Source organism: Drosophila biarmipes, chromosome 2L (genome assembly GCF_025231255.1).
Source record: "Drosophila biarmipes strain raj3 chromosome 2L, RU_DBia_V1.1, whole genome shotgun sequence".
Taxonomy (NCBI): domain Eukaryota; kingdom Metazoa; phylum Arthropoda; class Insecta; order Diptera; family Drosophilidae; genus Drosophila; species Drosophila biarmipes.
The window spans coordinates 5,363,029-5,378,976 of record NC_066612.1 but is presented as its reverse complement, the minus strand read 5'-3'; the positions used below and the strand labels follow the sequence as shown (position 1 = coordinate 5,378,976).

Sequence of the window (15,948 nt, the reverse complement as noted above, 5' to 3'; positions counted from 1 at the left end):
TCCCATCAAGGTAAGATAAAATATAAAAAGATATGTAATAAAAAAGTATGAGCAAAAGTATAAACTTCTCAAGTATGCCCTTTTGTATATCCCAACGCCAATCCCCAAGAAAACTCATCACAGCTTCATTTTTATTCGATTTATTAAAATTTCAATAAATTAATTTCAAAAGAATAGGGAACAATCGAAACTTTAAACTAGATATATTCTTAGTATGCATTCTTCTTTTCCTAATGGTAATTTTACCTTTATATTTAGTTTAAAAGAATTTAAACAATTGCTTATATAACTCGCTGCTTGTATACTTTCTTTTTTTCATTTTGGTAAAAACAGTTTACGTACAAGAATGCTAAATCTATATTTTTTGTTTTTGCTTCTGGTTTTTGCATCTTTTCATTTACAATACAACATTAAAAATGATTTAACATAGGCAAATTTGTAGGTTTTGATTTTATGCATTTGCTTTAGATATAGTATGGGCATTAGCTAAGTTTTGTGTGATTATACTTGTTGAACGAACAGAAATGGATAAGGAAAAATTGATTTGTTAATTCCGTAAGCCAGAGTTAAAAGTAAATGCAACAAAAATGTTTTAAAGCTTATGAAAAAAGTATAAACATGGTTAACATTTATATTTACTCAGAGATTAATTAATAAAAAAAAACTTTGGTCGAAAGCTTCAAAGATCTTTGGCAAAACAAATTCTTATGGTTGATTGGTTCGAAAATTGTTCGATCTTGAAATACTTTCCCAAAAAAAGTAGTTGCAACCATCAAAGCATTATTGATTAATTCGATACTGACAAAATGAGTAGGTCAACACTAAACAAAATGTGTGAACAAACATTATCGCAAAGCGTATCTCGCGGATCCATCTCTGGAGGCTCTGAGAAATGGTGTGGTCGATGTGGTGGTTGGTGGTGCTTCGGCCGACGGGTGGTGTAGATAGTACAAGACGCACAGTATGCAAGTTCGGTACGTCTGGTACCCATATGTATGCATATGGTTAAAGTTGTGGTGTTATGCGGTGTGGATACAACGACTGCGGGGTCGCAAGACAAGGACCGAAAAGTCCAACAGTTAGCTCAACAACTGTGATGTGCCCTCGCCCCAGAGTTACGATACACAAGAGTATATCTCCTGACTAGACTCCGGCACATCGCCTGCGTCCGATTCGAACTTGTACTTGTTGTGGTCGGAGGCATACTCTTCAGGGCATGCAAAACGTAATCCAAAGATAGACATAACCACTTACTTTACAGATACATTAGATAGATAGCAGGGGGAGGACGGACGCAGGGGACTTTTCGCTCAGCAAAATTAATGTGACACGCTTTCGCCTGGACGCGGCAGACATTTACGCCTGGGATCGGTTGTGTGGGGATTAGTATTGCAGGGACTGCCATGTGCCCAGCTACTCGCGTGTCGCCCAGCGCAGGGACAGACGAAGATCGGTGGTCTAATTGGTAAATTTGCAACTTTAATTCTTAGTTCCTAGGGCTCCTCGCCTCTCGCAAAACACCTAAAGCCCATTAAATGTTAAACAAAACTTGTAGCCTTTAGCCGTACTCTTGTCAAATGAACGCGTGCATTGCATGGATAGAATTGAATGGTTAAAGTATTAATTTGTAATATGAAATTATCGTAATTCGAAGGACCACCACCAAAAATAATACTAAAACTGGACTACGGACGGGAAATGCAAGCGAAACTTAAACATAAACTAAGGCAAATCGAATTCCATTTGACTCTATTCAAAAATCTCAATTAACTAACATAACACAGCCTCGAATTGGCAATTAAAAAGCGTATTTAAACAAATGTAAAACTTTTATAACAAAAATAATATAAATACCTAATTTGTTTGGTTTTTTATTGCCGCATAAAATTTACACTAATGTAGAAATCAACAATGAAAATATAACAAATTTTAAAAGATTAAAAAAACAATTTTTAAGCCTTCAAAAACTTAGAAGTTGATAAAAGATTTTGCTTATAATATTTTTAGATAACTATACAGACATATTATTAATTTAGAAATAATAAAAAAACACCTTCCAAGGTTTTCCAAATCTTAGACCTTAGTTATACTTTTAGAAACCTTTAAGAAAACTTTTGATTTGAACAAGATATATCTTAGCTGAACAAAAAAGTCAAGTTTATTTGCATTCCCGACAAAATAAAGCATAAGTGATAAGTAAAGCAACTCTACAAAATGAAATGCGTCCATCAAAAGTATTTACAATCTTCGCAATACAGTTACCAGAGAGATAGAGAGATATATGCTACGAGTACGAGTACTGTGTACAGATGCGATTTTAGTCGGGGGAAAGTGTGTGAATCGTATACGAGTAGTGCCACCGGATCTCGGATATTGTCTGTCCCGCATTGAGGTACTCCCGTCTGAAGCACGCCGTTCTAACACCGCAGAACCATCGAACCGGGCCAACGAAATGTTGATAGGGCCGGCCGGCGATGTCCCGATGGCGGTGCGGCTGATTTGCCAGACCCGGGAGTCCAACATCAATTTTGCGCCGAACTGGCCCGAGTGAGGGGACTGTGTGCCCCCAACTCACTCCCTTTTCCTTCTGGGCTCCAGTTCGCTTCACTTGTCATTGCTTATGATTAGGTTACACGGTATTGTTACATTAATACATAGAATATATAGTATTATATGGTTGGGTTAGAGGTGTTTACTCTAGGTGTACTCAAACAATGGTGAGTGTTAGTTGGTGTGACGACGTGTGGTGCTCTCCGGGATTCTGAGTGCCAAGCTAAACTACCCTAGGCTACACTGGGTTAGGAGTATTCGAAGATCTGCCCGGGGCATGGAGAACAATCTGACTCATGCTGCTTTCCATAAAAAAACGTAACAAAACAATATGGATACGACTAGGACTCTTTAACTCTCAGTCGACTACTTATGCTAGCTACTTTTTCACAGGTTTACCATCGGATTAACAAAAGACTGAGCTGAGGGTCAAGCTATCGAGTATTGGTTTTAGTAGGTTCAATAACTATTTGAAGTTGTGGAGAGGAAGCTAGATAATGACTGGGACTTTTGGAAGATCACTACGGTAACAACAAAACAAATCATCAAGATCAATGTATCGAGTGTACTTACTAACACGTGAGAAGTTCCTAACTAGTTGCCCTCTGTGGGCCACTCTATAAGCTATTTAGCGACTTTACGGGGGATGTAGTGGTTTCTGTTGTTGCTGTTGTTTAGTACCAACCATACCGTTACCAAATGACTTAGGATAGATAGTATTGAATATGCATATATAGTTATTAAAAAAGAAAAACAAATTGAAGGTAGATACCTGCTCTGATCTGTTGTCTCGCGATGACACACACCAAATATATAGATATTTTACATACCAAAAGAACAGAAACGATACAGAGAAATGTTGAATATTTGTTTATAAACATGTTCGTATGTATATAGTTAAATACACTATGTAAAGAAAGATAGGACTTACTTTTGGTCTGAACGAAGGTATAGACAACATGGGGCCTGAACAGAAGTAGTTGTATGAATTGTATAACATTGTAACATTGTTGGCAGAGCATTTCACATGGACAGAAAGAATCGAAAGTATAAATTACGCACGAATAACACAAAAACAACACAAAAATGCTGCTTATGGCAATTGTCAACATACCCAGAGCTTTGAGCGTTCAGGTTTTTTTGGTTTTTCGGTTTTTGTGTGATTTTCGAAGATTTTCGGATTTTTCTTTTCGGATTTCATTTGTTTTGGAGGAGATATAATTAAACAACTTGAGTGTGTTTGTGTGTAGGAGGATGTGTTTAAAATATATGCTCACTAAATGAAACTAAAAAAAAGAAAGAGAATGTTAAAAAACAACATTTCGTATAGATAATGTCAACGATTAATTTGTTGATTATACAGATATAGATACAGATAAAAGATAGAGATCTACAGCACAGCAAAGTAGCTTCAGATGTTTGGGGTTAGTGTGTTGTGTTTGTGGTACATTGTGTGTTATACAAAGAGAGCACGAATAATATATATCTAAAAGATGTATTTAGGCACGCACATCGAGAAGGTTGGATTGGGGGAAATTAAACAATTTGGATTGGAACAAAAGCTAGAATGGAGTGCTTTGGATGAACGAAAGTTATATATATATATATATATAGATGACATCGACTGGTTTTTACTAGGCATAACCGCTGATTAGTGGGTAGCGTGGGGCCAAGAAGTGTGTGTGTCGGGTGTGTGGGGTGTTGTGTCTCAAAAACTGTTATACATTGAAAAAGAACTGACTTTGGTTGGAGTTTTCAAAACAACTTGCTTGCTGAGTGCGCGCGCTGTTTGCTGTTCGCAACTATAAGCATGATCGATCATCGGCTTGCCTCACTCGTGGAAAAGCAGTGGCAGCGGCAGGCTCAACAGCGGCGGCTGAGCGTGAGCCTGCAGAGCGGCCGTCGTCCTGGAGAAGGGCCGTCCAGGATGCGGCTGCGGTTGCAGGTGCGCTGGCGGCTGGCCTGCTGGCGCCTGCAACAGGCCCGGCGCAGCGGGCAGACATCATCTGAAGCGCGGCTGCATCATCTGCAGCATGTTGGGGTGTCCCTGCAGCATCACGCCCATGCCCGGCATCGCCATCGCTCCAGCGGGCAAGGCGCCCGGCATTCCCGGCAGTCCTATCTGCATGGGCAGCAGGCCTAAGTGGGGAGAGTAACATATTAATACCCATTGATTTCCGTATCTTTGATCCACCCACCTGCAGGTATTCCATTGAATCCGGGTGCACCGGCTGCTCTTAGCATGTTCCCGCCGATCAGAGCTCCATGGGGGCCGATGGCCATGGCCGGTCTCAGCATCGGCTGCATCAGCTGCATGTGGCCAGGAATCGGCATCTGGAGGTGACGGATCGGACGAGGAGAGAAAGATATAGAAGAGCATGGAAACGAGAGCTCGGATTAATACTCTTGAGGGCACTTTAGCCGGGTCTATATTGAAGCCATTGTACACAAAATTAGCTAAGTTGTTATTAATTATGTTTGTATTTTTTTTGTTTTTTTTTCATTTAAAATATTAATAAGTTGGTTTTGCGTACTTATTCAATAAATGGATAAGAGGTGTGTGTATGTGTTTTGTTTTTTTTTTTTTTTGTGGGTGGAAAACATTTTTGCATCGCATTACAAATGTATGATAGAGCAGAGACAAGATATATAGAGTAGAATATTGAGTAGAGCGGGGAGAAGAGGCGAGACGACTTCTTCTCTTCTCACCATGGCAAAAACAATATTATTTTTTTGTTCGTTTGTAATTAAATAGTTGTTGATTTAAAAAGAAAAGTACTTACAATTCGGAAACTGAACTGACGACGACGATGGTGTGGAAGAAGGTGTGAGGGGATTGCATTGCAAACCATTAAGGTTTTGTATCTTAATATTGCTTTTGTATCTTAATATTGCACTTCAAATGGAGCAACGTTAATAAATTAATCGTATTCGCACTTAGGAGAGAGTAATAGTAATTTGATTTACTAACCGGAGGCATGGGGTCGAGTTCAAGTTCCAATTTCTTTCAGTTAGAAGTTAGTTTTCAAACTGGGCTAAGTTGGGAGTTGGATGAGGGTGAGATGGGGTTAGGAGGGTGGGAACTATAGCAAGCTCATCGGTTGAAAGTGAAACGGAAGGGATCTTCGACCGACGGTCCTCTACCTTGATAAGCATTTGTACTGCGCATAAAACCAGATGAGTGATGGAGTGTGTTAATCGGGCAGGAATCGAAGGGAAACTGAGTGTACGGGGGAGGTGGGGCGACAGAGATGCATGATCTTTAGAACACAAAACATTGATTTGGTAGTACAATTTACAGATCAAAGAACATTTAGATATTATGCTTATGAGATACAGTTCGGATTGTTTGTATTTTTTGGATGGATGAAGTTATCGAGGCAATAGAGATAGAGAGACATATCATATGCGGCGTGTAGTCTTACTTAATTCATGTGTATATTTTGTGGATATGAATTAATCAATCAACCAGTCAATCAATCATCAATCAATGAAACCAACCAACGCAGCAACCATTACGACAAATTCAAAGTATTTTGGTTTTTTTTTTGTTTTTGGTAATAGAAATTATTGAAATGTACTTACATGGCTTGCAAAATAGTTTATAAACATAACTCACGACTGTTCTCTCATTCATTATCATAATTGTAAGTTCATTCTGTTCTGTTTTACTTGCAAGGCAGTACGTACTAGAAACTTTCTTGGGGACGGGGTTGATCTTGTGGATTATATACGCATGGGGGGTGAGTGATTGAGAGAGATAGAGGAGAGTAGGTACTTGCTTAGACTACATAATTACTTGCATAAGTACGACTAGGTAAGATTATAATTGAGTTGTTGGCTTTACTTATCTTGTTGCATTGCGCACTTTGCATTTCACATATCATATTGCGGGGTGTGAGTTTCATTAGGTGGGAGTGATTAGGTTTGGGTTTGGTGGGGGAAGATAAACTTGTTGTTGTTGTACAAAAACGATACATACTGTAAAACTGTTCGGGCCCTGCGCAACACTTTTGCAACTCTTTATCGTTTATCAACACTGAACTCCTGCTCTGTACTGCAATTGTAACGATAACTTTTACACATTTTTGAGTTTACAAGCTTAATACTGATTAGAATTTTAGATGGTGTGAGACATATTAGTTGAAACTGCCGAAATCCGTTGTTGGATAAGCTGGATAAAAGTGATGTGTTCAAAGAGTAAAGGAAATCATAAGCTCTAGTGTTGGTAAGCGGTTATGGTGAGCTAAATGGATTCATTTACAAATGATCGGAAATTTATTTAAAGCTCAGGGCGAGAACTATAATTGGCTGATAAAATACAAAGTGGTTTAAAGGTACTTTTCACCCAGAAAAATAAAGATCGAATAGTTAAAGAACGAATGTTCTTAAAATGTACCGAATGCACGAAACTTCCGCTATCGCTCGCACTGATTTAGGCTACTAAGTACTAAGTTATGGAAATACAAACACTGTTCCTGGACTTATCTGGAAAAATATTTGCTAGTAGGTGATTAGCATGATGATGAGGGCGAAGCTCTATACTAAATCAGTTTAACCCACTGGAAAATGCTGTCGTTGGCTTTTTGGTACCACCCTGGGACACAAGATCGGTATTTGTTTCGTTTCTTTTGCTTTTTGGTCTTTTACAGATTGAGATTCTCAGCACTTGGAATTCGATTTTGTTAAGTCAAGTTCATTCTTTTGATTGGTTGTTCGCGTTGCATACGCAGCACCGCAGGACTAGAGACTTACCATGCCGACGGCTGCGGCCGCCGCAGCCGCTGCCGCAGCGCCAGGGTTTGCCGGCTGCCGGGCAGCCTGAAAGCGCTGGAGCATCACAGCCCGATTCAGTTCCTCCAGTTGCTTGACCTGCTGCTGCTGAGCCGCATGCTGTTGCTGCGCCACGGCCTGTTGTTGCTGTTGCTGCTGCTGCGCCACCGTCTGCTGCTGCTGCTGCGCCGCTTGCTGCTGCTGCTGTTGCTGCTGCTGCACCGCCTGCTGCTGGGCTGCCACAGCGTGGGCCACTTGGACGGCCTGCACCTGGGCCTGGACCACGGCCTGAGCTTGGGCTTGAGCCTGCGCCTGAGCCTGAGCCTGGGCTTGGGCTGCATGGACGTGGGCCTGGGCTTGAGCCTGTGCCACGGCTACTAGAGCGGCGGTCTGTAAGAAAATGTTGGGAATCGATTGAATTCATCTCACATGCCACTGGGAGTTGTTTTTCAATTGGGACAGCCCAGATTTCCCGATTAAATATTCTTTAGCCTATTTCACTGAGACAAACTGTTGATTTTTCATTCCCTTATTTAAGAAAAAAAAGAGCAATACCATCTATTAGACATCCTCACTAATCAGTAAGGAAAAAAAAAATAAACTGACATTTTAAAATCAATTATTAAATTCGTTATTGAATGAAATTATTTTTCTAACAGTTTTATATATTGTGTAAATATTTTTTTTCAACTAACAGCAGCTCGTAAAAAGGTCCTTAAAAACGAAAGAAAAGTGCTTGGCCCTAAGACTTTCCTTAAGAATTTTTAAATAGTTTAAAGTTCAAACCTATCAAACCAATCAAATCGACCCACCCCAAAAATAATGTTCAAGCTGTTGTTGCTATACATCCCTTAAACTGGCAGCTTGATTGACAATTAGATTTTGGTTTGGGGATTAAAGTGGGGGGACAAAATTAAACCTTACATTTCCCTTCTTTCGAATTCCCTAGGTTTCGTGGAAAGGTGCTTTAAATCACAGAACCTTAATTGGTTAAATTGAAAACCGCCGTTTCGTTTGTTTTGTTGCCATTAATTTCTTTGTTTAATTAAAAAATTGTACAGACATATATCATACTATATGCTAAAAAAGTTATTCTTTTTTTTGTAATTCTGTTTTGTTTTGTGTAATTCTGTTTGTCGTGTAAACGTATCTTCCGCCATTGCACCAAAACGAAAATTACAACGTTGACGTATAGTAACCAAAATTGGTATCAGTAATGTGTAAAAAAAACGTGTCCAGTTTGGAAAAATGGAATTCTCTTAGAACGCAAAATGCAGTCAAAATTCAAATGTGAGTCAAGTTTTGTATGTGCAATTGTATATTTTATTTTAATTTATTTGCTGAGGAAATTGTCTTTTTTACACGTCCGCGTTTCAGTCCGTTGCGTTTTGTTAATTCCTGTTTATCTGTTGGAAGTCGTTTCCGTCGCGGTCTGTTTATTTATATTGACTATGGTTTCTATAACTATGATAAGAACTCACTTCCTGGGCCTTCGACATGGCTGTGGAGACGGCAATCGCGTTAGCCATGCCACTGCTGCTGTTGCTGCCCGTGGGCGAGATCCCGGCCAGCGACGGGGGCGGTGGGGTGGCGGGCATCGATGACTGGGCACCGCCATTGTTGCTGGGACTCTTGCGGTTCTGTGGATTCGCCAGGGCAGCCATTGCGGCCGCCAGACGCGACTGTATCTTCGGTTGCCGGGCGCGCAACTCTTCCAGACTTATGTCCTCCTGCGGATGCATGATCTTGGTGGTCACAGCTGCGGTGGCAGCTGCGCCCGCAGCTGGCGGAGCTGGCGGGCGCTGCTGATGTTGCTGGCCATCGGGCGGACCACTTGGTGGTGCGCTGGATGCGCCACCAGCATGATTGGTGGTGGGCGGAGCACTTATGGTAGCATTACTTTGTCGAGAAGACAAAAACAAGGGTTAACGTTAGTGGAAATTGTCTTGAATTTGGCCAAGAAGTAAGTCGATCGACTTGCTTCAGTGGCTGAACGTAAAGTGGAGAAAACCAACTAGAAAATGCCTCTATAAGGGCAATAAAGGAACTGCTATACTTTGCAGTCAAGAAAACGAAATAGGCATTATTCTAAAATGTTTTTCCCCGCTATCGATGCCCACCTGTACGCTGGAAATGTTGGCTTTTGCTGGGCCATGGCGGCGGCGTGGTGATGGGCCGCAGCCGCAGCAGCTGCCGCCGAGGTGGTGGCCATGGCGGCTGGAAACAGGGGACGCGGCGGCATCATGTGCGGCATCATGGGCACTGGATACGGAGGCAGCGGCGGCATGTGCTGCATCATGCCCATGCCATATTGTCCCAGCATGTGTGGAGGCATCATGTTCGGAGGCATCATCATGGGCGGCGGTACACTCATGGCATCTGCAAACGAATGTGTGGCGTATAGGTTTTCGGAGATTATAATGGATGGGCGGTTGGAGACTTACATTCCACCTTCTTCTTGGCCACCGGCTCATCATCGTCCGAGTCCGACTTGCCGCCATTCTTCTGTCGCTCGTGATCCCTGAGGTCCTCGGCGGGAATGCCGTCCATGCCGAAGATTTCGATTTCAATGTTTGAGCGATTGGGCAGCGAGTTGGGCACCTTGTCGACCGTCTCCTTGTGCACCTGCATACAGTGGATGGACAGGCCCGGTCCGGTGTACAACTTCTTGTGGCAGATGTGGCACTTGAAGTGCTTGGCCTTCTGGTGCTGCACCAGGATCTTCTCGTCGTCGAACTCTCGGTTGCAGTACCTAGATTTTCAGTTAAGAGTCAAGGAAAATTTCTCGAGGAGATGTGGCCTCTATCCCCCTTCCCCTCCCTCCCTCTCACTATCCTTTTGGAGCACCCCAACACCATTATATAAATTTGTGTGTATGTATGTGGAGATACAGCCAGCGGCACATGCCGTGGAGGAAAAAAGTTTGTTGTTTGTTTTGCGAAAAGGATACCAGCACCAGGGTTTGGAGGCCTTCTTCTTCTTGCGTCCCATGGCTTGAAGGTTGCTTTAAAACACTTAAATTTAAACAAACGCTCGAGTAATCGGTGTAAAAATGCAATCTGATGTAGCAAAAAAGGTTCCGCCGTGGAAAACAAAATGGAGAGCGAGTCAGAGTGGCCAGGTGGTGCGAAAACGTCACGACCGCGGAACTGTCGATAAATTACACTGTTTGGCTGTATGAATGTACCTTTCGTACAATTTTTATTTATTTCAACGGACCGTTTTAGAATAATTTAACTATTTTAGATGACTTGTTGTTTTGTAAAACCTTCTTACTGGTACTAGGGTATTTACATATAGTGTTTTTTCGCCCTTTTTAAATAATTATCTGCATTACATCTAACAAAAATCTCGATGCAATCGATATCGATGGTTTTAAAGTTCTACCAGCGCCCCCTGTCGGTGGGTAGCAGTTCATTTTAGTGGCATTTCCTGGCACACCAATCAACGGTCACTCTAAACCAGCCGGCTTTTATTTTTACCCAAAAAACAGAATAATGGCAGATAAAAAGGTAAACTAAATAAATGCATAAACATTCAGGGGCTAATCACATGCGTTACCCGGCAGGTGGGCGGCGGCAACAACGACGGCAAGGAGAAGCGCCGCAAGGAGTCGATTCTGGACCTCTCCAAGTACCTGGAGAAGCAGATCCGCGTGAAGTTCGCGGGCGGCCGCGAGGCATCCGGAATCCTCAAGGGCTACGACGCCCTGCTCAACCTGGTGCTGGACAACACGGTGGAGTACCTGCGCGACTCCGACGAGCCCTACAAGCTGACTGAGACGAACCGGAGCCTGGGACTGGTGGTGTGTCGCGGCACAGCTCTGGTCCTCATCTGTCCGCAGGACGGAGTCGAGAGCATCGCCAATCCGTTCATAACGCAATAATCGGAGGATCAGGATCACCGGGATCTGTATCTGTAACTGTGGACCTTCGGTTCCAGGTCTAGACTAAGTACAAAGCGCTTTTATGGAATCGGTTTAAATATATTTAGCGGAGACATACGTATAAATTAGTTCTTAAATCTACTTAGGCCACAAATTACAACTTCTGCAGGCCCTCAGGAAGAGGATTTCGGACTCCATAATATTGCGACTGTCTAGGAAATTAAGTTTATACATGTTCTGTATACCAGGCAAGCTAAAAATTTCTTTTATAATTCTGCTACATTTGAATTTTTAACACGTTAATATTTGATCCAACTAAACTCTAATAAATCCAATTTATAAATATTAAACTCCTAAAATTGCGTGAAAACTCTTTAAGTGAATTCTTTAGACAACTAACTAGCACCTTTAAATAACCTTGTAGGTAATATAATAATATTGTCCAAGTTTTCTTTAAAAATCCAACTTTAAATCGAATTCCTCAGCAAGCCTGTATAATAATTGTATATATCACCAACTGGTATTTACCTGTACCACCAGAAATGCTGATAAATGCAATCTTGTTGAACGAAAGGCCTTCTATGACTTGCTTTCAGGACAGCCAAATATTATGGATAACCAGAACCCCTCCTGAGGCCCCGTTGAGTGTCGTGCGGGCTATCACCTTAGTCCAAACCGAACTCGTTGCGAATCCAGGGATACTGGGCCGGACACTCCATGCACGTGTAGAAGAAGCGATCCTCCTGCAGCACCCGACTCCGCACCTTGCACACATTCGGCAGGTTGCAGACGCGCTCGTGGGGATCCAGATCCTTGGGCTGGCAGTGCCAGGACTCGAACTGATGCAGCTGATTGCTGGGCGTGGGATGGCGCATCCACTGAATGGCCTGCTGATTGGTCACAAAGTGCACATCCGGCAGCTTTTGCAGATCGTCGAGGAATTTCTAAGCCAACAACCAGACATTGAAACCCCATTCTATGTGCTGCCTTCAACACTCACCAGAAAGGCATTCAGATAGTCGATTTTCTTGAACCAAGTGGAGTGGAAATACAGGCCAAAGGGCGCCCTATTGCTGAGGTAGTGCCTCTTGAAGTTGTGCGTCAGCATCCGGTACACATCCTCGCCGCTCAAGTGCGGCGGACAACTGTCCACCATGCCGCACATATACTCACCCGCCTCCAGTTGGTTCATCACCAGTTCCCAAATGCCCGGGTAGCTCCTCGATGGACAGTTCTGATTCACGCCCGTGCAGGTGTGCGGCATCTTGTAGTCCAGGGTGTAGGGCCAGAGGGGAGGATTCGAGTGCGGCGCCACCATGGAGGAGTCGTACACGAAGCCGAACTCCTTCATCATGAGGAACTGCCGATTCCAGCCGACGCGCAGGAAGGGCACCCGCATGCCCCGGATCTCCTCCATTCGAACGGCGGCAAACTTGTTGATGATGTTCGCCTGGCCAACCATCTCGTCGAACCAGTCCTCGATGGTGGCGTTCTTGGACCACCACATCTCAGGACCGCGATGTCTATGGTAGGGGAATAAAAAATAGATAATATTATATATTTAATAGTTGATTTGATTTTAGGCTAATCAACTTACGTGACCGAGTGCACGGCTATCTCGTGACCATCGTTCCACAGCTTCTGCACGTACTGATAGTTGGTGAACGGATGCGAGACGTAGAAGGTGCCCTTGATGGGACAGCCGTTCGGATTGCGCCTGTTCTGTGTGAACAAAACCTTGGAGAAGAGCTCCCAATTGTCGTGGTTGATGGCATCGTCGAAGGTCAGCAGGATCATCTGCGGCACACTCTGGGCAGGAATGCCGCCGGGTATCTGGGTGCCATCCTTGGAGCAGAAGCACTGGGGCAACTGGCACTTGCGCGGATCACAGGCACCCGCCGCATTCGGATCGTGCTCCACATCGCACCAACCCTCGTCGGAGCCGTCGGGACAGTCCACTGACCCATCGCAGAAGTACTCCTGCGGCAGGCAGGTGCCATCGGCGCAGCCCAACTGGTACTCATCCGCGCAGTCGGCCATCTCCAGGAGGGGCTTCGGAGCCGGCGTCTCCGCGCTCACATCGCAGTTATCCACATTCGCCTTGAAGTCGCAGATCTGACGCACCACATCGAAGAGCAGGCCCTCAGAGCACTTGAACTCGAAGACCTCGCCGTCCAGGCAGAGGAAATACTTGGCGCACTCGCTGTTCGTCCAGATCTTGTGCACCGGCCGGTTGGGATTGCGGTAGAAACGTGCATCTTGCATGCAGCTGGCCGGCGATGCTCCCCCTCCGGAGGTCGAGCGCCGTTGCCGGGTGTGGTTGCTGGTGATTATACCATTTCCAGCATTGTCTGCAAAGCAGGCACACATTTGTTAGCTGGCTGTGAGATAGCCGCGTGTAATTAACAAGGAGACTAATTAATGCGGCTGACCCAAAAACGAAACCGCTCACGTCAACCCAAATTATCCACTGCCGATTGCAGCAATATTTCTTCTGGTTTTTTTCGTACTCGGCTGGCTACCAATCACGCACAGAAATGGGAGGCAGTTGCAAATGGCCAACTGTAGTGGAAAACAAACACCACATAGGCCCACGTTCGCCATTCGCCACTTGAGGCGAATCAAATTGGAAAATTTGACAAATTTCAAGGAAATATTTATTTGGCTTAGTAGTTTTGGAGAGCTTAAAGTAATGAGCTGGCCTCTGATGACCTTTCTGATATGCTGGAGACCTCGATTAACACTTGGCTTATTTTATCTCAGATGATCTTTCTTCATGGCAACTGAGAAATGTGATTTATATGGCCAGTAGTCACGAAAATTGGAAATTGTAGTTGCTTGCCATTTGAATATGTTTCATAAATTTCAACTAGCCTAAAGAAGAGAACTCTAAGGTAACCTTGAAATTTAATTATTTTAGATTGCAATGGATTATTTTTAACGAGTTAATGATGGCTTTTATTATACACGAAATTACACGATGCTTGACAGTTAAGCTAAAAACATAGATGTTGGCACAAATTATAGAAGCTTTTTTGGAAATATCACATCAAATATCTTTTATAATTTGCTTTATCAATTTAATTCTAAAATCCAGGAGTCCCAAAGCTATATGGAAATGGGATTCTTTAGGAAAATTGTTAGGTATTTGTAATCACATCTGAGCTCTTTTTGAAAATCCATTTAGTTTAGTGTTCCCTCCCCAATCAATTTAAATATTTTCTAGAAAAAAACCTCAAAATCCTTCTAAAAAAAAGTTTTTGCAGTGAAATAACCTTAATTAAAGAATTTTTCATACTATGATAGACATTCCATTTTCTTCCAGAAACTCTCGAAGACCTCTTGGAGTACCCAATCCCTGGAACCTCCCCCGGCACCACCCACTTGAAGAAACGCCCCAGCCGTGGGCCACAATGCGGCGGATAGATCGAAATGCGTTTGCATCATGGATTGGCAGCAATGGCCCGTAGCCGTGCCGCACCAGATCGTAGCTCAGGCAGAGATTGGGCAACAGCGACGCGTGTTGGCCAAATGCAAGATGCGATCTCGAGACCAGAGATATGCGCGGCTACAACAGACAGTCCAACTGACTGGCTGTCTGGGCCGTCCATGTGTGTATCTGATCCTCAATCTCAATCTCAATCTGCGGCTCTAGCTGGAGCAGCTGGGCAGTGGCAGCATTTAGAAAGTAAATTTACCATCTTGCGCGCTTGGCGAGGCCAAGGCAGCGGGTCAGGAAAATTTCAGCAACTGAACTGTCGTGGGGTTCAATGCACACGCTCTTTTTTTGCTTTTTGGGTGGGTATGGGGACAACTCGAACCCAGTTGGCGCCCCGTTTGTGGTTATATAACTCGGCGATCCGATCGACAACTTTCACACCCAATGCGCGCGCGCATGCGCATGCCAAAAAATAAAGGCAAGACACGCACCCAGTCAAAATCAAAGACGGAACAAAAGGGGAGAAATTACCAATGACCAGGGCATCCAGCGAAGACGACATAATCATAATCACCATTATCGAGCTGGCTAATAAGCGGGCGTTGAAGTGGGGCGGTGCTAGCCGCCCAAGGCGTCGCTGGGCGGAAGCGACGACCTTGACTGTGAAACCCGTTTGGCAATTTACATTTTCCCCCGGGCAGAGCATTTTCAGCCTGCTTTCTTCCACTTTGTGTCGTGTGTCCAATATTTATCCGTTTCGGTTCGCGGCGAGCGCCTGAGTTTTCCTTCTGCTGCGCTGGAAAAATTGGGAAAGCCGCGAGTGGCACCGCACCGAGCCAGAGACGAATTGCGACTGAAGTCGAGCCAGATGCAGCCTAGGCATTATATATTTGGGCATTTCTCTTGCAAGAGGGTGGTGGAGAGCCGGCCAGAGAAAGCTCTTAGCAGTGGGTGATATGTTTATGTTTGGGAGTCGCAGAGAGCATTTATCAAATATTATTTAGCTGAATTATTTATAAGTTTGAGCGGTATCAACATATTACTCAATAGCGGGTTTGATACCGATTGAAAAATATTAAATGTTTGATCAATCATACTAAAAGGTGTTTCAGTTCTATTAATTAAATATGTATTAATGGAATTTTACATATTTCCTAAAGTATATTGTTTCGATATTAAAAACTTGCGATGAATTAATACGGTTTTAAGGTGATTTATAGATCATTTTATTATACTTTATTATACTAGAAACTAAAGCAAACAATGTTACATAATAAATCTAATTCGTTAAACATTTAAT

General features: G+C 43.4%; 3 protein-coding genes across 3 annotated transcripts; 1 reads left to right on the top strand and 2 right to left on the bottom strand.

Moving 5' to 3' along the window:
* Positions 1-124: 124 nt before the first annotated feature.
* LOC108034163 (BUB3-interacting and GLEBS motif-containing protein ZNF207) lies at positions 125-10,453 on the bottom strand. Its single transcript, XM_017108973.3, has 7 exons — positions 10,274-10,453; positions 9,768-10,075; positions 9,444-9,702; positions 8,805-9,222; positions 7,306-7,713; positions 4,749-4,884; positions 125-4,689 (listed from the first exon to the last, which is right to left on the bottom strand). Exons 1-7 carry the CDS (start codon positions 10,312-10,314, stop codon positions 4,553-4,555), a joined length of 1,707 nt encoding a protein of 568 aa, XP_016964462.1. The 5' UTR covers positions 10,315-10,453; the 3' UTR covers positions 125-4,552.
* Positions 10,454-10,711: 258 nt separating this feature from the next.
* Positions 10,712-11,568, top strand: LOC108035104 (U6 snRNA-associated Sm-like protein LSm7). The gene is made up of 2 exons (XM_017110537.3): positions 10,712-10,835; positions 10,892-11,568. The coding sequence occupies exons 1-2, from the start codon at positions 10,821-10,823 to the stop codon at positions 11,207-11,209; spliced, it is 333 nt and encodes a 110-aa protein (XP_016966026.1). The 5' UTR covers positions 10,712-10,820; the 3' UTR covers positions 11,210-11,568.
* Positions 11,569-11,839: 271 nt separating this feature from the next.
* On the bottom strand, positions 11,840-15,354 carry LOC108035097 (chitin deacetylase 1). The gene is made up of 4 exons (XM_017110524.3): positions 15,180-15,354; positions 12,807-13,560; positions 12,210-12,732; positions 11,840-12,153 (listed from the first exon to the last, which is right to left on the bottom strand). The coding sequence occupies exons 1-4, from the start codon at positions 15,352-15,354 to the stop codon at positions 11,875-11,877; spliced, it is 1,731 nt and encodes a 576-aa protein (XP_016966013.1). The 3' UTR covers positions 11,840-11,874.
* Positions 15,355-15,948: the final 594 nt, after the last annotated feature.